Here is a 22085-nt window from a genome sequence, read left to right as displayed (position 1 = left end):
AGTGCTGGGATTACAGGCGTGAGCCACCTCGCCCAGGTTCCTCCCCTACTCTCTACTCACTGCTAGGCTGGGTCCTCTCCCAGTCCCCCTAAGTGGTTTTTTCCACCCAGCTGGCAAGTCTGAAACCTAGAAGTTAACCTCAACGCCACCCTCTTCACTATCCATATCCAATCATCAAGCTTCAATTCACCTCCTAAACATCTCTGAAACACATCTGCCTCTGTCCATGCCCTTTGTACCTACCCTGGCCCAAGCACCGGCATCACTCCTCTCTGATCAGCTGCAGTAGCCTTCTCACTGCTTCCCTGGAGCCACCCTTGACCCCTTCGTAATCTGTTTGCTTCTTAAGATGCAAATCAGATCATGACAGCCCTGCCTGTTCTAAGCCCTTTAAAGTTTCCCATTGCTCTTGGGATAAAGCTAAGCTCTTTAGCTCAACTCCTGAGGCCCCACGTGGCCCAGACCCGCCTGCCTCCTCTCCTTAGGTGCTCCCCACACTCCTCCACTGGCTCCTCCCTTCAGTGCTCCCCACACTCTTCCACTGGCTCCTCGTGATCCAGCCTTCTTCCAGGTCTCTGAACGAGCCATGCTTCCTCCACCTCCGGCTCCTGCTGCTCTCTCTCCCACAGCCCTGCCTTCATTGTGCCTAATTAGCTGCTCCTTATTCGCCAGAGGTCAGCTCTATCACCACTTCCTCAGGGAGACCCGTCCTGATCCCCACATAAGCTCAGAGGATGCTTTGAAGGGCAGCAAAGTGTAGAGCCTGAAAAGAAGGGAATGCAGTGGTTAGATGCACAGACCCTAGAGTCAGACTGCCTGGATTCACAAATCTTGAACAAATGGCTTAACCTCTCCTTGCTTCAGTTTGGTCTCTGTATAGCGGGGATAATTAAAATACTTATATAGGCCATGTGTGGTGGCTCACGCCTGTACTCCCGGCACTTTGGGAGGCTGAGGCAGGCATATCATTTGAGGCCAGAAGTTCAAGACCAGGCTGGCCAACGTGGTGAAACCCCGTCTCTACTAAAAATACAAAAATTAGCCAGGTGTGATGGCACATGGCCTGTAATCTAAGCTACTTGGGAGGCTGAGACACAAGAATCACTCAAACCCAGGAGGCAGAGGTTACAGTGAGCCGAGATCACGCCACTGCTCTCCAGCCTGGGTGACAGAGCAAGACTCTGTCTCAAAAAAAAATAATTAAAAATTAAAAAACAAAAGCATTGGATTTGAATCCAGGTCTATCACATTTCAGAGGCCATACTATTATATGCTGCTTAAGATAATGCAATAAGTAGAACTAAAATAAATTTAAAAAATAAAAATAATATGAAGTACTTACTTCACAGAGTTGTAATGAGAACTAACGAGTTTGTGTATGTGCAGTGCTCAAAACAGTCCTCGGCATACTCTAAGCTCTCTATGGACATTAGTTGTCTACATGTGACATTAGCCTGTCACATACCCTCATGGTGCCATATAGGTACTTTTCTTTCATAGCATGTTATCCAGGCTGTGTGATTATCTGATGGCATACATGTCCTTCATGAGAGTATAAGCTCTAGAAAGACATGAACCAGGCCTGTTTTGCACCCCTCATGTCTCTCATGCCAAGCCCAGGTCTAGCACAGTGGTGGGCCCTCAGTCCATATTTGCTCACTGGATTCACAGCTAGCCTAGAGCAAAGCATCTCCCTGCTCTGGACCACGTGGCCTTTTCCCCAGTACAGAGTATACTCTTGGCCACAGCTGGCCAAGTATGACTAGCAGGCCAAATCCAGCCCATCCAGCCCACCACCTGATTTTTTTTTTTTTTTTTTTTTTGAGATGGAGTCTCACTCACTCTGTCACCCACTGCCCAGGCTAGAGTGCAGTGGCTTGATCTCAGCTCACTGCAACTTCTGCCTCCTGGGTTCAAGCGATTCTCCTGCCTCAGGCTCCCGAGTAGCTGGGACTACAGGCATGCGCCACCACGCTGGGCTAATTTTTGTATTTTTAGTAGAGATGGGGTTTCGCCATGTTGGCCATGCTGGTCTCGAACTCCTGACTTCAAGTGATCCAGCCCCCTCGGCATCCCAAAGTGATTTTGTAAATAAAGTTTTATTGGAAGACAACCACGTTCATTTGTTTACATATTGTTTATGGCTGTTTATGTGCTACAACTGCAAAGTTAAGAAATTGCAACTGAGACCATATGGCCAGCAAAGATGAAAATATTTGCTGTCTTTCCCTTCACAGAACAAGTTTGCCAATGTCAGCTTTAGGCGTGTGTAATCTCCTTGAAGCCAAAGCCCATGGCTTCATGGGGCTGGTATGAGGTTTACACCGCTCTTAGAACAAGGCCTGGTACAGGGGAGGGGCTCCATAAATGTTGGCAGGTAATGTGAAGTGCCATATGCTTACTTATAGGAGACCAGTAAATATTTGTTCATTAAATAAATCAGATATTTCCTGACTCTTGTGATAGATTTTGGCAACAAGACCATGCTTGGCTTTGTAGGAAGTGAGGACAATTTATAGGGAAGTTATGTCTGGACTGATGTTTTGGGAAGAGGGACCTCAGAAATAAAAATTGCTACCTTTTACTGTGCACCTTCTAGTGTGAGACACAGTAAAAGGTAGGACCCAATTTAATTCTTTTTTTTTTTTTGAGACAGAATCTTGCTGTGACGCCCAGGCTGGAGTGCAGTGGTGAGATCTTGGCTCACTGCAACCTCTGCCTCCCGCGTTCAAGCGATTCTCCTGCCTCAGCCCCCCAAGTAGCTGGGGCTACGGGTGTGCACCACCATGCCCAGCTAATTTTTTTATTTTTGGTAGAGACGAGGTTTCATCATATTGGCTAGGCTGGTCTTGAACTCCTGACCTCAAGTGATCCACCCGCCTCAGCCTCCCAAAGTGCTGGGATTACAGGTGTGAGCCACCGAGCCCAGCCCCAATTTAATTCTTATAACAGCACTTCTCAAACTTTCATATGCACGCAAATCTTGCTCTGGGGATCTCATTAAAATGCAGATTATGACTCAGTTGGGGGAAAGAGCTGAGGGGCAGCATTTCTTTTTTCTTTTTTTCTGAAATGGAACCTCGCTCCGTCACCCAGGCTAGAGTGCAGTGGCGAAATCTCAGTTTACTGCAACCTCTGCCTCCTGGGTTCAAGCGGTTCTCCTGCCTCAGCCTCCCAAGTAGCCGAGATTACAGGCACTTACCGTCACGTCTGGCTAATTTTTGTATTTTTAGTAGAAGCAAGGTTTCGCCATGCTGGCCAGGTTGGTCTCGAACTCCTGACCTCATGTGATCCGCTCACCTCAGCATCCCAAAGTGCTGGGATTACAGGCATGAGCCACCATGCCTGGCAGGGTTGCCTTTCTAATCAGATGCCAATGCTGCTGGGCCTCAGGCCACACTTGCAGCAGCAAGGCCTTACAACATTCCTATAAGCTAAAGATTATTTTTACTATTCCCATTTCACAGGATGGGGAAACTGAGGCTCAGAGCAGTAATGACCCTTGCCCAAGGGTCACACCGTTGCTAACTGACAAAGCCAGGATTCAAAGTCAAGTGTGACTAACTCCTAAATCCCCATTCCGTTTGTGACACTACCCAGCCAGAAATACCTCCTTCAAGAAACTTCTCCAATGTAGGAGACCCTGCTTGCTCCTAAACCAGCTTCCTTCCCACCCGGATCTGGGCCCTGCCAAGTCTAGTGGCCTAAGCATGGTGCTATTTGCTGGTTGCCCACTGTTGCCTTTTTTTTTTTTTTTTTTTGAGATGGAGTCTTGCTCTGTTGCCCAGGCTGGGGTGCAGTGGCGCGATCTCAGCTCACTGCAACCTCCGCCTCCCAAGTTGAAGCGATCCTCCTGCCTCAGCACCCCCAGTAGCTGAGACTACTGACACGCACCACCATGCCCGGCTAACTTTTGTATTTTTTTCAGTACAGACGGGGTTTCACCATGTTAGCCAGGCTGGTCTCGAACTCCTGACCTCAGGTGATCCACCCACCTCAGCCTCCCAAAGTGCTGGGATTACAGGCGTGAGCCACCGCGCCCGGCCTGTTGCCTTCTTTCTGGGCAAAGAGGCCTCTTCCAAGAAAGGCCAGAGCTTGGGGCTGGCTCTGCTGTGCCGAAGAGGCTTCTGTTTGTATTCCCCGCTGGCGGTCATTATTTAGAGCATGTCATACGCTGCCTTGGTGGCTTCTGAAGCCGTTCTGATTCCTCCACATTGCTCTTTGCTGGCTGCAACACAGCAGACCCCTCCCTGCTCTCCTGCCGCCCTCCATCTTGTCCACACATGCCTGGCCTCTGGCTGCCCACACGCATGCATCCCAGCTCCCTCCGCAGCCGACGCTCCCTCCCCCTGCTGGCAGGAAGGCTGAGCTGGGGCATCCGGGTTCCCACAGCAGATGGGGCTCAACTGGAAAAATCAAGCCCTGGGCTGCTGTGAGTCCATTTGCTGTGAGGGCACAATTGGGTCGGCCACCTGCAGGCATCCTGTGGGTAGTAAGACCCCACTTTCTTGGAGGGGGAAGGCCAGAGCCTTTCTTCTGCCTGTTCCTCTGAGCTGCTGCTGCTGCGCCTCGGAAGCCACACCGACCTCTTTCTTTCTTTCCTTCTTTCTTCTGTCATTCCCCTTTGTGGCTGGCCAGGACCATGTCCACATGGAAAGGGCAGAGCTATTAGAAACTATCTAACGGCCGGGAGCGGTGGCTCAGGCCTGTAATCCCAGCACTTTGGAAGGCCGAGGCTGGTGGATCACCTGAGGTCAGGAGTTTGAGACCAGCCTGGCCAACATGGCGAAAACCCATCTCTACTAAAAATACAAAAATTAGCCGGACATGGTGGCGGGCGCCTATAATCCCAGCTACTTGGGAGGCTGAGGCAGGAGAATTGCTTGAACCCCGAAGACGGAGGCTGCAGTGAGTCAAGATCACGCCACTGCACTCCAGCCTGGGGTATAGAGCAAGACTCTGTCTCTAAAACAAACAAACAAAAAGAAACCATCTAACAGGCCATACCCCATGTTACACAGGGGAAAAACAGAGGAAGTGAGCACCCGCCTTAGCCACACAGCAAATGAGTGGCACAGCTGGGACCCAAACCCAGTTCTCCAGGCCCTGTAGCACTCACCCTTCCTGGGCTCCTTGGAAGCCACATAGGGAGACTACAGGGTGCTCCAAAAGTTGAGCTGGTCTGGATATGAATCCTGGTTCACTAGCTGGGTGGCAGGGGAGTTTCTCTGAACCTCAATTTTCTTGTCTGTAAATTGGGGCAAAAAAACACACCCTGCCGGGCTGTTATGAGGATGAAATTATATCATATATGTTAGGTACCTGCTCAAGACCCAACACCGAATGGGTGCTTAACAAATATTCTCTCTCTTCTCCTGGGTTTTCAATAAGCTCTCACCATCCTCATGTGCTTATAAAGATGAGAGTTAAGGTGGCTTTTTAGTCATGCATGTCTGTCACGCGTGGGTGTGGATGTGGGTGTGTTTGGGCTGGGGGATCAGGTTAGGGATACAGCGTGTTGTCTTAGCAATGATTTGCAAGGAGAGAACACCTCCCTGGGGTCTGTGGAGGAGCAGCCCCATCCCGCCCAAGAGAAGGAGGGTGCTGAGGCTGCAGAGTAGCCCAGCCACCCCAAGCCCCCATCCTCCCACCCCTGCTTCCCTATACGCAGCTCGGTTTTGCCCCAAGAGCTCTGCCCTTCTTCAAGTCCCCCCCAGATAACCCACTCACCCATTCGTGAGCAGTGTAGACTATGCTGCAGATCCATTGTGAGGACAGAAGAAGAGTTTTTACATCACACACATCTCAGCAAACTGCCTAAAATCCCCTTTTAACGCCTGTAATCCCAGCACTTTGGGAGGCCGAGGCGGGCAGATCACTTGAGGTCAGGAGTTCAAGACCAGCCTGGCCAACATAGCGAAACCCCGTCTCTACTAAAAATACAAAAACTAGCCAGGTGTGATGGTGCACACCTGTAGTCCCAGCTACTTGGGAGGCTGAGGCAGGAGAATCGCTTGAACCTGGGAGGTGGAGGCTGCACTGAGCCGAGATCACACCACTACACTCCAGCCTGGGCAACAGAGCAAGACTCCATCTCAAAAAATAAAAATAAAAATAAATTTAAAAAAAGAAAAAGAAAAATCCCTGCAGTTCTATATAGAGAAATTCTCTTCTCACAGATCCTTCTTGAACACACTCCCACCCAAAGGGGTGGGGACGGGGATGGGGATAAGAGGAAGCTCCGCTCCTGGCACATTCCCCTCCAAAACCAACCTCCCTGACCAATCCCTGGGCTTGGCCAAAGGGTCCTGTAATTATCAGGACTCAACTTCCTTAGAAACCACTTAAGCAACATTTAAAGACATCTTTGGCCAGGCACGGTGGCTCAAGCCTGTAATCCCAGCACTTTGGGAGGCCAAGATGGGCAGATCACGAGGTCAAGAGTTTGAGACCAGCCTGGCCAACATAGTGAAACCCCATCTCTACTAAAAGTACAAAAATTAGCCAGGCATGGTGGTACACGCCTGTAGTCCCAGCTACTTGGGAGGCTGAGGCAGGAGAATCACTTGAACCCAGGAGGCAGAAGTTGCAGTGAGCCGAGATCGCACCACTGCACTCCAGCCTAGGTGACAGGGGAAGACTCCGTCTCAAAAAATAATAATAGTAAAGAAGACATATTTTCCCTCACCCCTGCCTCAAGCCAGCTCTGCCTCCTGCCTAGCCCATGGCTCCCAGGACACGGAGCTGGGTCCTGAGGTCACTCACTGCCTATTTGAATTTGGATTAAAAAAAAATGTTTTACTTCGCAAAGACACTTTGTGAAGGGCTCCCCAACACCTCTGGGTCCTCATTCAGGTGCTGCTCCACCCACAAACACATGTAGCCCCGACCTCTGCCCTTAGCCACCTGTCCCCCTTTTCCCCCATCCACCCCCAACTGTAGGAGCCCTGGCCCTCACCTTCTGTTTCTCCCTTTTCATTACCATATTCTTTTCTTCTCTGGTCCTGTTTGTCAGTCCTTATCCAGAAGGGTTTTTCTTCTTACTTTATTTTCTTTGCAATGTGCCTGTTCCTTCCTTCTGGACCACGACCCCACATTTATTCACTTAATGAGCTTCTATTGGCAGACTACTGTGTCGTTGAACAGAGAGGATAAAGACAAGAAACTTTTTCTTTGTAAAGCCACAGTCCTTGTCTCACGACCCATGGTTCATGATGGAAGCATATGTATACACAAATATTTATTATAATATCATGCATTGAATGTTTATTATAGACACCAGAAACTTATCTAAGTGCATTGCCTGAATCAACTCATTTAATCCTCACAACAATCTCAGGAGCTTGGCATTATTACCATCCCTGCTTTACAGATGAGGAAACTGAGGCACACAGAGGTGAGATACTTTTTCTATTGCACAGCTAATAAATGCTGCAGCCAGACTCAAATCCAACCCACGTGGTTCCACCTAACCACTATAGCACACTGCCTCTCAGCGTGCCCAAGGGCCCCAAAGTGCAGACGAGGGAGCTCATAACTTTGCCTAAGAAAGTCAGGGAAGGCTTTACAGAAGAGGGGACTTCGAGCTGGGTTTTGAAGGATGAAGAAGAGTTTGCTGAGTGAAGAATAGGAAAGACATTCCAGTAGGAAGCTCTGTATTTCAAAAGTCAGCAGCATGAAATGACATGTCGTGGGAAGTTTGATGTGGTGGGACGAGAGAGAACATGAGGACTGGGAGCCGTGGGAGCTGGAAGTGGGCAGAGGCCAAGTAACACAGGGCCCTGTGTGCCTGACGGTGTGCTGGAGTTTGGCCCTGGAGGCAGTGGGGAGCTCCTGCAGGGCTGTGAGCTGGGCAGTGGCCTGCTCGCTGTCTCTCCCTCCCTAGGATTGCAAAGCAACCTCTCCTCTAAGGCTGTGTCCATAAACCCCCAGCGCCTCGGGGCTGCTCTCCCACCTGCCTCTGTGTGCCTCAGTCTCACAGCCATGCCGTTCTCTTTCTCCCTGACCCTCTGTGTTCCACAGGGGCCGTGAGGGCCTCCAGCATTTTCCCAATCCTGAGTGTGATTCTGCTTTTCATGGGTGGCCTCTGCATCGCAGCCAGCGAGTTCTACAAAACTCGACACAACATCATCCTGAGTGCCGGCATCTTCTTCGTGTCTGCAGGTAACAGCCACTGATCCAGTCCTGCCACTGGGAAGAAGGCTGGGGTCTGGGTGCTCAGGGGCCACGAGAGCCTGGCAGAGAGAGATGGGGAGAGAGGAGAGGAAATCTCCAAGACTTGCACTAGGTCGTGTTGCAGGGGAGGAAGGTGGTGGGGGGGGCTCCTGTCCTGTAGCAACTCCGGAGCCTGTACCAAATCCTCCAGGAGCATCCCCACACCCCATCTTCTTCCCACCACTTGAAAAAAGGCCCAAATGCCCGCTTCCTCTCAGGGTACTTGGCCAATTGCCACTTACCCTTTCCCTTCCCGGTGCAAGTAAACCCATGAGGAGGCTGGAGAGAGGGCACCCAAGTGCCTCGCTGTTCCAACCCCTATGGGATACTCAGCTTCACCTTGGAAACCAAGGGTGGACTCTCCCCTCACTGTTCTACTCAGGTGGGAGCAGGCAGGCACCCACATCCAGATGTCTGAGCCCAGTTACATGACAGATGAGTCACACTCACTTCAGATGCCAGAAAAAGAACCTGGGTGTAGCCTGAGCCATTTAATAAGAATGACCAACATCAGGCCGGGTGCAGTGGCTCATGCCTGCAATCCCAGCACTTTGGGAGGCTGAGACAGGAGGATCACTTGAGCTCAGGAGTCCGAGACCAGCCTGGGCAACACAGCGAGGCCTCAAGACCGCATCTCTACAAAAATTTTTTTCTTTTAATCAGCTGGGCATGGTGACGCATCCATAATCCCAGCTACTAGAGAGGCTAAGGTGGGAGGATCGCTTGGTCCCAGGAGTTTGAGACTGCAGTGAGCTGTGATCACACCACTGCACTCCAGCCTGGGTGACACAGCAAGACTGTATCTTTAAAAAAAAAAAAAAAAAGGAACCACCAACATCTAAGAGTACTCACATGTATTCACCCATTTAACCCTCTCCATGGCCCTAAAGAGTAAGGCTTAACCTTACTCCCATTCTACAGATCTGGAAACTCAAACCAAGGTTAACTTGCGAAGGCTTTGAACGCAGGCCAGCCTGGCTCCATCAGCTCACCTTCACCCGCTGCTACACCAGCTTTGAAGCCCTGTGCAGCCTTAAGCAAGTTCCTTAACCTCTCTGTGCTTGTTTCCTCATCTGTGCCCTGCTTGAAGCACCAAGCAGTGAAAGCAGGTAGAGAAGGCTCAATTAACAATATCTATTATTAGTTACTCAGCGCCTTGTGAAATGCCTCCCTTCTCCCGCCCTGCCCATGTCTGTTTCCATTAGCGCTTCCCTTGTGGCTCTCTCTGAATGGAAAGATAAAATGTTAAGGGGAAGCTTGCGGATGTCCATCTACACCACCCCACCTGTTCATGAAAACGCGGGACCGGGGAAGGCCCACACAGCTGTCCCCGTCCTTTACGGCTGCCCTGTGGCCGACTTCCTGAGAAACTAACGTCCTTCTCTCTGATCCCCCACCCCGCCACCCTGCGCCCCGCAGGTCTGAGTAACATCATTGGCATCATAGTGTACATATCTGCCAATGCCGGAGACCCCTCCAAGAGCGACTCCAAAAAGAATAGTTACTCATACGGCTGGTCCTTCTACTTCGGGGCCCTGTCCTTCATCATCGCCGAGATGGTCGGGGTGCTGGCGGTGCACATGTTTATCGACCGGCACAAACAGCTGCGGGCCACGGCCCGCGCCACGGACTACCTCCAGGCCTCTGCCATCACCCGCATCCCCAGCTACCGCTACCGCTACCAGCGCCGCAGCCGCTCCAGCTCGCGCTCCACGGAGCCCTCACACTCCAGGGACGCCTCCCCCGTGGGCATCAAGGGCTTCAACACCCTGCCGTCCACGGAGATCTCCATGTACACGCTCAGCAGGGACCCCCTGAAGGCCGCCACCACGCCCACCGCCACCTACAACTCCGACAGGGATAACAGCTTCCTCCAGGTTCACAACTGTATCCAGAAGGAGAACAAGGACTCTCTCCACTCCAACACAGCCAACCGCCGGACCACCCCCGTATAAAGACCGCGGGCCTCGCCAGAAGACCGCGGGAGGAGGGCGCGGTCCCCGGGGGCGGGGCGGGGCGGGGAGACCCAGACCATCCGCTGGGAGACCTTCCAAAAGCAAAAACAAAAAACAGAAAAAACAAAAAAACAAAAAACAAAAAAACACACACACACAAAAAAAGAGAAAAAACATAACAAGTAAATTTAAAAAAAAAGAACAAACTATAAGAGGAACAAAGAAGCAAAACAACAGGAAATGTGGGAAAATATAAACGAGGGAAGAAAACAAACTTTAAAAAAAAGCGAGAGGGATAAAAAATTAAAAATAGAAAATAAATCTAAAAGAAAATGCATGATTTCCCATGTACCATTATTTTAACATTTAATAAAAATCAATTTAAATGAAAAAATAAAAGGGAACCGAGATAACATTAAAGCAAAAAAAAAAATGAGAACAGAAAGGAAAGGGGATGTCCTTTGTATTTTTCAGGGTTTATGTTACTTTTTTTTTTTTTTTTTTTAACTCGGGGAGAGTTACTTTTCTGTTCCCTTTAACCCCCAGCGGGCCCTGCCTCCCTGGGAGAGTGGGGGGTGAGACTCAGGGGCCCTGGGGCCAGGTGAGCCTGCAGTCACTGCCAGGTCCCTGGAGCCCCTGGGTGGGTGCCCCAGGAACGCCAGGAAGGCTCAGGGCTCGAGCCGGCTCCACCCAGCATTGATGGGGCAATCGTAGGCCTCCAGGTGACCGAGCCCTTGTCCCTCCTCTCCGTTAGGGTGCCTGGAGGGGGGTACACTTGGGGCTTGCCTGGCCCCAGGTTCCCAGTCCTTAATGCTCCTTAACCCACTGTGATGACTTCCTAGGCCTTGAGGAAAGGGAAGGAGAGGGGAGGCTGCCGGTGGCTTACCAAGATGCCGGAAACCCCGGAATCCTCAGGGTGAGCCTCTTGGGGTCATGTCCCCAAGCTCCTGTCCTTGGGGTCAGGAGATGCCACCCCCCCCCCCCCGGGGGACATGAAACAGCTCTCCCTCCTCACCCCTCACCTCAGGGCCACCTGATGACCCTGGGGTGATGGTGGACCCCCTGACTCATAAGCCCCCCAGTCCCCTGGGAAGGGGGTTCATTGACCCTTTGGGGGTCCTTGGACTCACTGATGCCCCCTTGGGGCCCAGCGGGTTCAACAATGACACTGCAAAAAGGTTTCTTTTTACAAAAGAAAAAGGAAAAACAAGTGGTGATTTTTTTTTAATAAAAAAACCACAGACTATAAATAAATGTAAATATAAAATAAGTGGATTTACTTGCAAGAAAATCAGATAGTATTTTTCTTTTAATTCTTTTCCAGCTTTAAACTGTGAAAACAAAAAATGGGGCGGGGTGGGGGACTTAAACTTTAGCAGGGAACTTGTAAAGAAAAAAAAAACAGAAAACGAATATACAAATCCATTTACAAAAACAAAGCAAAACCGTTGTGAGAGGTGAGAGCTGGGCTTGAAGGTTGGAGGGAGTAGCGGAAGGTCCCAGTGAGCTGCAGGGGGTCTCTGTGATGGAAAGGTGGCTTCCTCAGACCAGGAAGGTGCTGTGAATGGGGGAAGACAGAATCCAACAAAGAAAGAGACCACACACCCCACACGCACACAGGCACGTTCACACACACATACACAGTCCACTTAGCCCAGCACTGCAGTCACTCACAGGGACACACTCAGTCTCAACCCTTCCATCCCATACACGGCCAGGGGCGTGGCTCAAAGGAAATTGACTCATGCCCTCCAAAGCCATGGACGACAACAACTCCACACTGGCCTTTGTGTTCATTCACACCCTCTCAACAAAGCATACACATGAACACACACATGCACACATACCCACACACACACACACACCACTCGCATGCATGGGAAGGGCACCCGTCTAGAATCCAGGACTGGATTCCGGAATTCCTTGCTGCATGGCCTCTCTGGGCCTTAATTTTCCCCCATGTAAGCATGTGGATTGACCCAGAGAAGCACGAAAGGCCCATTCTTGCTCTATGTATCTGTGACTTAGGATCTGCCACCTGCTCCGAGGATATGCCAGGGATGACCAGGACAGCTGCCACCAAGCCCCCAGGCTCATCATCAGTCAGCCTCTCAGACACACACACACACACCATATACCTCCTCACTGTGCTCCCCGAACCCCTGCCCCCACATCCAATGTCAAAGCAAAAATACACACATGTGAGCAAACATAAAGCTGTTCAGGCAAAGAGGGGAAAGACGCAGGGGTCCCCAAAGCCCTTCTTCACTTTGTGTTCCCTTGCTGCGATCATGGAGAGTTAAAGAGGCTTCCTTGGGAGAAGAGCTCTGCCACCAGGGCTTCCCCAGTGTCTTTGGGGGTCTGTGAAAAAGAGGATCCTCCGAGGTTTACTGGGAGGGCTCAAGGCTGAGGGAATGGAGAGGAAAATTTTAGCAGTTCCATCCCAGTGTAAGGACCAACCCCAAAAGTTAAACTTGCACCAGACTAAAGGTCAAGGGCATCCTGTGTTTCTCCCCTTTCTTCCCCAGAGTGACAAGGGCCAGTTCAGACTGACAGAAATCCAACAGCTTTCCTGAGCTGGAAATTTCAGAACAGCCTGCAAGTTACTCCCAGGTGACTGAAGGTCAAGGTGAGGCCCCCCTGCCTCTGCCTGCGAGTCTCCCTCGGTTTGCATTTTTCTTGACACCGGCATTTCCTGAGGTTGAGCTCTCTGGGGAGTTCTAGAGAATGGCTAGTAAGGCTTTTTGAGCTTGCACATCTCACCTGCCTTTCCTGTCTTTTGCCTGGGAAAGGAAAGTTATTTTCCCAGGTCAGCAAGGGGCAGAACATCGGCCAGCCCAGCCCAGAAGTACAGGGGGAGGTCATGGGCCCTGGGGCAGAACAATGGGAGACAATTCAAGGTGTGGTAACAACAACCAAGTTGCCCTCAGTCTGGGCAGAAACTGAACTCTACCCCTCTCCCACCCCAATCTTGCCCGCCATCCCACCAGATTCCAGACCTAAAGGGATCAAGGATGAGAGCGAAGGAAGAAGGGAGGGGCCCCAAGAAAACCGCACCCAAGCGGGCACTGTCTGAAGAGAAAAACTAGCTCCAGTTCTCTGAATTCTGGCAGAGCGTCTGGGAAGGCGATCAGTGCTTCTTTCCATGGCGCAAGGCCTGGGTTCTGGGTGTGCTTGAAGAAAGCCACTGGGGTGTGGGGTGACATCGCCATGGCTGAGAAGGGGCTAGGGGGTCCGGAGGGAAGGAGCCAGGACCGGAACTGCAAGGGCGTTGCTGCCCAGGGGTGTGGATGATTGCTCATGTCCAGCTCAGACCAGTTCAAGAAACTAACCTCCATTTATTTTCTTGGTGAGTCCTTTTTTTTTTTTTTTCAGACTGTTAACAGAAAAAAAATTTTAAAAAGCAGAAAACTGAAAAAAAAAATCCTGGTACATGAAATAAAGATTTTTTTTTATAGCTTGGTCCTCACTTCAGTGAATTTCTTTAATTCCTTTCCCAACTCCTGGCATCCTATTTAAAACAATCCTAAAGCTACAGATTATTGGGGATGAGAGGTTTAGATGCTGTACAGTAGGGTGTCCCCCCACTCTCTAGATCATGAGTTCCCTGTTAAATATCCTTTAGGGATACTTGCACGCCTCCAGTGACAGCGGGCTCACCCCCTCCAAAGATAGCACCAGCCAGTGCTAAGCAGCACTCTTTGGCAAAAGTCTTCTCTGCACACTGAATTTTAATCCACCTCTTCCTTCACACTCCAACAACACTGAATAAATCCCTTCCCTTTTCAGCATGACAGCCCCTCAGATATTTGAAGACAGAGAGCATGACGTCCTTGAGTTTTCTCTTTTAGAATAAAGCAGCCCCACTCAACATCCCAATTACACTCCAGGGTTTCCATTTTCCCCCGTGAAATTGTGCAGTTTGGAATGGACATGACCCTACCAGTTTACTCAGGGGGGTCCCTGCAGAGGGGTGCTCCTCAGGAAGAGAAAAGCCATGGAGTGGCACAAGAATGGGGAGGGTCCCTGGGACTCTCTTAACTTGAAGAGATGAGAAAGACAAGATGGAATGCTAACAGGAGGATTTGACCTTTGACATCAGAGAAAGGCCCCATTGGAAGGATGACCTGTCATGCCCCAAAACAGCTGTCTAAGATAACAGTGCTATCTAAGATGTGGGGGGAAGCATACTCATTGTACAGCTCTCCTGGGGCTCCAGAGAAAGGAGATGGCAAGCAGATGACACCTACACGCCGCACAGACCTAAGAGAAGGTAAGCCCTGGACGACGTGGCCCGGAAAAGTCTACTCTAGAAGGGTCCAATGTTCAAAACTCCCTGTTCAACTCAGCCTCAGTCTGCTGGGGCCACACCACCAAGCCCCCACCAATCTCAATTATCTCTCTCTCCAGGCTCACCCCTAACACTTGTGGGGTCCAGGGCAAGAGTAGAAAGGGAGGCTCACTCTCCATAACTTAAGTCTGAAGATTTAACAGCTGCACATCGAACTAACGACCTTAAAAAATGGTCTATCAGCCAGGCGCGGTGGCTCACGCCTGTAATCCCAGCACTTTGGGAGGCCGAGGAAGGTGGATCACGAGGTCAGGAGTTCAAGACCGGCCTGGCCGAGATGATGAAATCCCATCTCTACTAAAAACACAAAAATTAGCCGAGCGTGGTGGTGGGCGCCTGCAATCCCAGTTACTCGGTAGACTGAGGCAGAGAATTGCTTGAACCCGGGAGGCAGAGGTTACAGTGAGCCGAGATCGCGCCACTGCACTCCAGCCTGGGTGACAGAGCAAGACTCTATCTCAAAAAAAATTAAAATAAAATAAAATAAAATTTAAAAATATGGTCTATCCTCTGTCCTGGCAAATATGTCCTTGTGACAAACTAAAATGTTAGGTTTGAATTTAGAATTCTCAACCTCCTCTGCATTCTGCTCCTCAAAGTAGCAGCATGGGGCAAGCCCACCCTGGAACCCAAGACCACAGCTCCCTGCCCATGACCCACCCCTCCTCCTTTCCCACTTCCAGCTCCACTCAGCACGTTCAGGGCATCTCCCACAAAGTGGGCACACATCCCAGCCTGCACACCCAGCTTTCCCAAAACCACTGCTTAAGGCAGGAGGACACGGGTCCTCAGGAGGACAGATGGCAGCCAGCCCTGGAAGCCAGCACGGCAGGACTCTTGGAGCAGAAATTCTACAGTAGCAGGCATCAGACGAGTGTCTAGAAAAGGGTAGGGCTTGGGGTGAGCACATCGCCTTGGCCTGTGAATTCCTCACCACGTGGGAAAGGGCCTGGTCTGAGGAGGGCCAGGGCAGGGTCCCCTCTTGCTCTTGTTTAAGGCCAACACAGCCTCCCTCTGCCTTTTGAATGTAGATTTTAACACTCAGAGTGCAGTTTAAGGACCAACTCCCAGAGGGTCAGATAGAGGCCACGGAGCTCAGAAGACCTCTCCCTTCATGGAAGAAAGTCACAGGTGGAGGCCAGCAAGGGCAAGCGATGTGTCCAGGCTTACACAGTGAAGCGGCTTCAAGCAGGCACAAGGCCCAGGGCCTCCAGACCTTCCAGCATCCCTGGCCACCTGCCTCGGATGGAGGTTTGAAGCGTTCCTCCTTCCCCCTCTTCCATTCATGCTTCAGGCTTAGCAATTCCTCCTTGCGGTCATGCTGACTTCACCAAATCCAAAAACTTCAAAGCCTCTGTAGGGAGTGAGGGAAGGTGCTGCTGTGTTGGTGAGCGTCTAGACCTGCCTAACAAGGAGTATTGGTTTAGACTGACTTCTAAAGCCGCTTGGTGAAAGCTGGCTGGCAGCCACCAACTGCCTGCTCCCCCAGGGCACAGCTCTGGAAAGAAGCATTACCATCACCAGGGGAACTTTGCACTGCCTCCCCTGCCCATCATGGGCTGGGCAGTCACAGACATGAATACTTCCATGTACTGAAGCCCACTCCTGTGGGTTCATGTGAGCCAGTTATGTGCATCTCTTCCCAGCTAACTCCATATTCCATGACGCCACAGCAGCAACTTGAAGTCGGCCATGGTGGGAACATTTACACTACAGCAATGGGCAAATGCTGCTAATCAGGGCTTATTTTTACTTTTCTTTTCTTTTTTTTTTTTTTTTGAGACAGAGTCTCACTCTGTCACCAAGCTGGAGTGCAGTGATGCGATCTTGGCTCACTGCTACCTCCGCCTCCCAGGTTCAAGTGATTCTCCCGCCTCAGCCTCCCAAGTAGCTGGGACCACAGGTGTGCGCCACCACACCCAGCTGATTTTTGTATTTTTAGTAGAGATGGGGTTTCACCATGTTGGCCAGGATGGTCTCAATCTCTTGACCTCATGATCCGCCCGCCTTAGACTCCCAAAGTGCTGGGATTACAGGGTGAGCTGCTTCGCCCGGCCCCACAGCATTTTTTTTTTCAATGAAGAGCTGGTTGTTAAACATTTGCCAGCATATCACTGCATCAATCTGTGGGCATGGTGTGTGCCCAGAGGCTCATTCATGGACATCTCAGAGACACATCCACACCCCACAGTGCATGTGCATGTGTGTATGGTCACATACATGTTTCCATGTGTGCACATGTGCATGCACACACACACATACACACCCACACACGCTTCTGGAAGCAGATCCATTCACACAAATATACTCAATCAGTCATCAGCATTTATTGATCACCTGCCCCAGCAAGCCTTGATCTTGCTGCCAAGAGTACAGGGATGACAAGGAAGTGGACTTTCCTGCAGGAAGCTCTCAATAGAGGCAGAGACAGGGACAGGTAAGCAGAGACTGACCAAGAAAGGTGATAATGCCATCACAGGGGGAGGAGGGTGAACGAATAGGGGGCGAGGCACATGGAGGAGGTGATGCTGGGGCTGAGGACGTACACAGGCCACTGCACGTGGTTCTCCACATGCTTAGTCCCTAGGTCCCTGGAGACCCATCTGTGCACTTCCATGCACAGGCCAGCAGACGGGGTGCATGCTGTGTCACAGACGCTCGCATCTATGTGGACACACAAACCACATGTGCATGCGTGTGCTCCCACACAGACTCACAACATCCATCAGAACAAGGGAACACAGCACAAGGTCAGATGGCCTCACCATATCTGTCAGAACAAGGGAACACAGCACAAGGTCAGGTGGCCCATTTTTGTCACCAGGTGCGCCCCGCCCTGAAGCAGTGAGCCCATCTTTCCCTCACTCTGGCTCACCCTCTCTCCACCACTCTCTCTCTCTGTCCCCCTGTCTCCCACTCTCTCCTGTTCTGGCTCCCTTGTTTTTTCTCCCTCCTCTCTCTTCCACCGAGTTACCAGCCTCTGTCTCACCTCATCCACTAGGCTGCAGAAGGGATTCCAAGGGGAATACGAAGTCAGTCATACGAAACCCAGGCACCTCTCTCAGTCAGTAGGGCTGGAGGTGGAGACAGAAATGGGGCCCTAGATGGGATCTCTGAGGCAGCCCTTTGAGATGAGTCCCACAAGACCAAGAACATCCCTCCCACCCCATTCATTCCAGGCCCGGGATGAACTGTCACGATCCTGAAACAGTTCAAATCTCAGCACCTCACGGGGAGGTAAGACAGGGATGTGAAACTCAGATACCAACCTCAGGCAGCATAGAGCTAATTGGAGCGGGGACAGAGGCGGGAAAAGGTAGGACTGGAGCTAAGCCACAGCTTCATTATGTCATTGTCTTACTTGAAAACTTTCAGTGGTTCTCTAGCACCCTCACAGTAAAGCTTCAAAGCCCTCCTTGGTTGGAAGTCTGTTCACCTATCTTGCCACAGCAAACTGGGATTTATTGAGATTCTACAATGTGTCAGGCACTGCCAGATCATGGTATCATAGCCCTATTAAACAGGCATTATTACCCCATTTATAGGTATGAAAACTGAGGCTCAGAGAGGCAGAACAAGGGTTCTACCTTGAGAACGAGAGAGGCAGTATGAGGGTTAAGAAGGTGGGCTCTGGACCAGGCACAGTGGCTCACGGCTGTAGTCCCAGAACTTTAGGAGGCCAAGCTGGGTGGATCGCGCCAGCTCAGGAGTTTGAGACCAGGCTGGGCAACATGGTGAAACCCTGTCTCTACAAAAAATACAAAAATTAGCTGGGCATGGTGGTGCACGCCTTCAGTCCTAGCTACTTGGGAGGATGAGATGGAAGAGTCACTTGAGCCCAGGAGTTCAAGGCTGCAGTGAGCCATGATTGCATCACTGCGCTCCAACCTGGGCAACAGAGAGAGACCCTGTCTCAAAAAAAAAGAAGAAGGTGGGCTCTGTAGCCACATTGGCGGGGTTCAGATACGCAACTTTGGGCAAATTATCCACACATCAGTTGCCTCATCTGTAAGAGGGGAATGATAATAGCAACCACCTTATAAGATTGTATGAAGTAAATGAATTCAAGACGTTAGAGTAGTGCCTGGCACATGGAAATTGTAATGTAAGCTCACACTTACACAGCACTTCCTATGTGAGTGAACACTCAATATCTGTAGCCATGGCACCAAGATATCCTTAGAATGTGGTGGACTGGGGTTCAAAGGTGGGGGTCTCTGGATCCAGAGCCCTCATTCATACCCATTATTCTGTCCTGCTTCCATCATCTATACACACGAGCATGCACGGAGACCTCTCGGGTCCCCTAATGGAGAGCTGTACAGGACACAGAAGGGCAAGGAGAAGGAAAAGGGTGATTCTTCCTGGCAGGGGTGTGGAGGTGTGGGTTATAGAGGTGGTGTCAGGGAATGTTGTACAGTTCTGAGTCCTGAAAGCCCCAGAGAACTGAGACTTAGGCCATACCCATCTCCTTTCTGGTGCTATATCAGCCTGGGCTGCAGCCACAGAGACTTACACTGGCTCTTAGGAACACTTCAAGACCACTCCGATGCCTTGCATTCATTCATTCATTCATTCATTCATTCAGCTCCCACCACATGCCATTCACTGTGCTTAATGCTGGGGATAGCTGCAATCAAGACAAACATGGTCCCAGCCTTCTGTAACTCATGTGCTACAGGAAGAAAGGGAAAATTGGCCAGGTGCGGTGGCTCACGCCTGTAATTCCAGTACTTTGGGAGGCTGAGGCAGATGGATCATGAAGTCAGGAGTTCGAAACCAGCCTGGCCAATGTGGTGAAACCCCATCTCTACTAAAAAATTAGCCGGGCATGATGGCACATGCCTGTAATCCCAGCTACTCGGGAGGCTGAGGCAGGAAAATTGCTTGAATGCAAGAGGTGGAGATTGCAGTGAGCCAAGACCATGCCACTGCACTCCAGCCTGGGCAACAGAGCGAGACTGTCTCAAAAAAAAAAGAAAAGAAAAAGAAAAAAGGGAAAACTAGCAAGTTAAGAATCAAATAATTATATAATTATAGATTATTGTGAATGCTATGAAGTAAGTGCATTGGGGCAATGATTTTTAGAATATCAGCTACCCAGGAGGCTGAGGCAGGAGGGATGCTTGAGACTAGGAGTTCGAGGCTGCAGTGCACTACGATTGCACTTGTGAATAGTCACTGCACTCCAGCCTGGGCAACGTAGTGAGAATCTGTCTCTCTAAAAAAAAAAAAGAGAGAGAGAGAGAAAGAGAGAAATTTATCAGGGATTAACCTCTCTTTAGATGACTGGAAATTTAGTGGCTTAAAACAGCAATACCATTTTATTGTCTCCCACAGTTCTGTGGGCTCCGTTGGGTGGTTCTTCTGTTCCGTATGATGTTAGCTGGGCCTGCAGTCATTCAGGGGCTCACCTGGGCTGCAGCAGCCAGGCTGGCTCATGCACATGGCTGGAGTCCATGCTGACTGTTGGCTGGGGGTTCAACTGGGCTATTGAGCTGAACACCCCATTTCTCCCGCTGTGTCTCTCTATGTGATATGGGCTTCCCACAGCATACCAGCTGGGTTCCAGGTGGCAGGAAGGAGAAGCTGCCAGTCATCTGAAGGCCTCACCTCGGAAGCCTCAGTAAATTACCTCTGCCACATTCCATTGGCCAAAGCCAGGCCCAAGGCCCAGCCCACTTCCAGGAGGAGGAGAAATAGAGTCTATTTCTTGATGGGAATAGCAGCATACACAGGAGAGGCCAGGAAGCACTGGGAGTTGTCTTTGCAGACCGGCTACTACAACCCCTTTAAACAGAGCAGTCAGGGGAGGCCTCCCTAAGATGCTGACTTTCAGCAGAAATTTGAAGCGTAGGAAGGATGAGCCAGGCAGAAGCAGGGGATGGGAGAGAGCAGAGGGCTCCAGGCAGAGGGAACGGCACATGCAAAGCCTCTTTTTCTTTTTTTTTTTTTTTTTTTTTTTTGAGACGTAGTTTTTGCTCTTGTTGCCCAGGCTGGAGTGCAATGGCATGATCTCAGCTCACCACCACCTCTGCCTCCCGGGTTCAAGTGATTCTCCTGCCTCAGCCTCCCCGAGTAGCTGGTATTACAGGCTTGTGCCACTACTCCCAGCTAATTTTGTATTTTTAGTAAAGACCGGGTTTCTCTATGTTGGTCAGGCTGGTCTCGAACTCCTGACCTCAGGTGGTTCGCCTGCCTCGGCCTCCCAAAGTGCTGGGATTACAGGTGTGAGCCACCACGCCCAGCCACAAAGCCTCTTTTCTGAAGCAGGGAAAGAACCTGGCTTGTGAGAACATCTCAAAGATGACTCCAGTAGTTATCCTGGGTGAGCAAGGGGACAAGTGACACAAGATAAGGTGGAAGAGGTGAGCAGGGGTCAGTCCTCTAATCCCGGGGTCCCCAATCCCTGGGCCTTGGACCAGGGCCGCACAGCAGGAGGTGAGCAGCGGGTGATGGAGCATTACCACCTGAGCTCCACCTCCTGTCACATCAGCGGCAGCATTAGATACTCACAGGAGGATGAGTCCTACTGTGAACTGTGCATGAGAGAGATCTAGGTTGCCGGTTCCTTATGAGACTCTAACTAATGCCTGATGATGTGAGGAGAAACAGTTTCCCACCCAGTATGTGGAAAAATTGTCTTCCATGAAACTGATCCCTGGCGCCAAAAAGGTTGGGGACTGTTGCTCTAATCCAAAGGGAAGACCTTTGGGTTATATTCTAGGTGCAAGGAGAGCCACTGATCCAGACACAACAGGGAAAATCACCACTGGGCTTTCCATGCAAACTTCACCCAGCCAGAACCAGGGCTCAGGGCTAAACACTGTGGCAATGGCCCGATATAAGAAAGGCATTTTTCTTTCCTGAAGCTCATGATTTTATTTGAATTATTTACTTGCAGGCTGGGCACAGTGGCTCACATCTGTAATCCCAGCACTTGGGAGGCCAAAGCGGATGGATCACCTGAGGTCAGGAGTTCGAGACCAGCCTGGCCAACATGGTGAAACCCCATCTCTACTAAAAATACAAAAATTAGCCAGGCGTGGGCACCTGTAATCCCAGCTACTTGGGAGGCTGAGGCGGGAGAATCACTTAAACTCAGGAGGCGGAGGTTGCAGTGAGATCACGACATTGCACTCCAGCCTGGGTGACAGCAATATTCCATCTCAAAAGTAAATAAATAAATTAAATTAAATATAAAATGAATTATTTACTTGTAATTTGTAACCCATCCTTTTCCATTCAATTCAATTTCTATTTATTCAGCTTATTCTATGAGTAGAACAGCTTACAGTAAGACTCATGAATAAAAGGCTGTCAAAGGTAGAAGACCAAAACCATGGAAAGGAGAAGTAAGCAGTTTGACAAAAAGCACAAGCTTCCCGGCAAGCAAGGCAAAAAGGGAAACATCATACACTCTGTAGCTTTCACTGTCAAAGTCAACACTTCAGTTGCCGTGGAGAAGAAAATCTTTTTTCTTGATCTGATGGTCTCTGGGTAACAGAGAAAACATACATGAAACAGCAATTAACAATTCAGGGCTACAACTAGAGAAGGCCAAA

The 22085-nt window shown here is 50.4% G+C and overlaps 1 protein-coding gene and 1 long non-coding RNA gene across 2 annotated transcripts in view; one reads left to right on the top strand and one right to left on the bottom strand.

Moving 5' to 3' along the window:
- CACNG2 (calcium voltage-gated channel auxiliary subunit gamma 2) overlaps positions 1–13626 on the top strand; it is a 142382-nt gene extending 128756 nt beyond the window's left edge. Inside the window, exons 3-4 of the mRNA XM_016939089.4 lie at positions 8023–8163; positions 9634–13626. Of these exons, the coding sequence (XP_016794578.1) occupies positions 8023–8163; positions 9634–10169 (677 nt within the window). The 3' untranslated portion in view covers positions 10170–13626. The remainder of the gene's footprint in view (positions 1–8022; positions 8164–9633) is intronic.
- Positions 13627–13659: 33 nt separating this feature from the next.
- The window catches only part of LOC107970244 (uncharacterized), a 31422-nt gene continuing 22996 nt past the window's right edge, over positions 13660–22085 (bottom strand). Inside the window, exon 3 of the long non-coding RNA XR_001712679.4 lies at positions 13660–22016. This is a non-coding gene — a long non-coding RNA (uncharacterized LOC107970244). The remainder of the gene's footprint in view (positions 22017–22085) is intronic.

The sequence above is a fragment of the Pan troglodytes genome, chromosome 23 (assembly GCF_028858775.2).
Source record: "Pan troglodytes isolate AG18354 chromosome 23, NHGRI_mPanTro3-v2.0_pri, whole genome shotgun sequence".
Taxonomy (NCBI): Eukaryota; Metazoa; Chordata; class Mammalia; order Primates; family Hominidae; genus Pan; species Pan troglodytes.
Note: the sequence above shows the minus strand (reverse complement) of the source record. Positions and strands in the feature narration are given on the sequence as shown.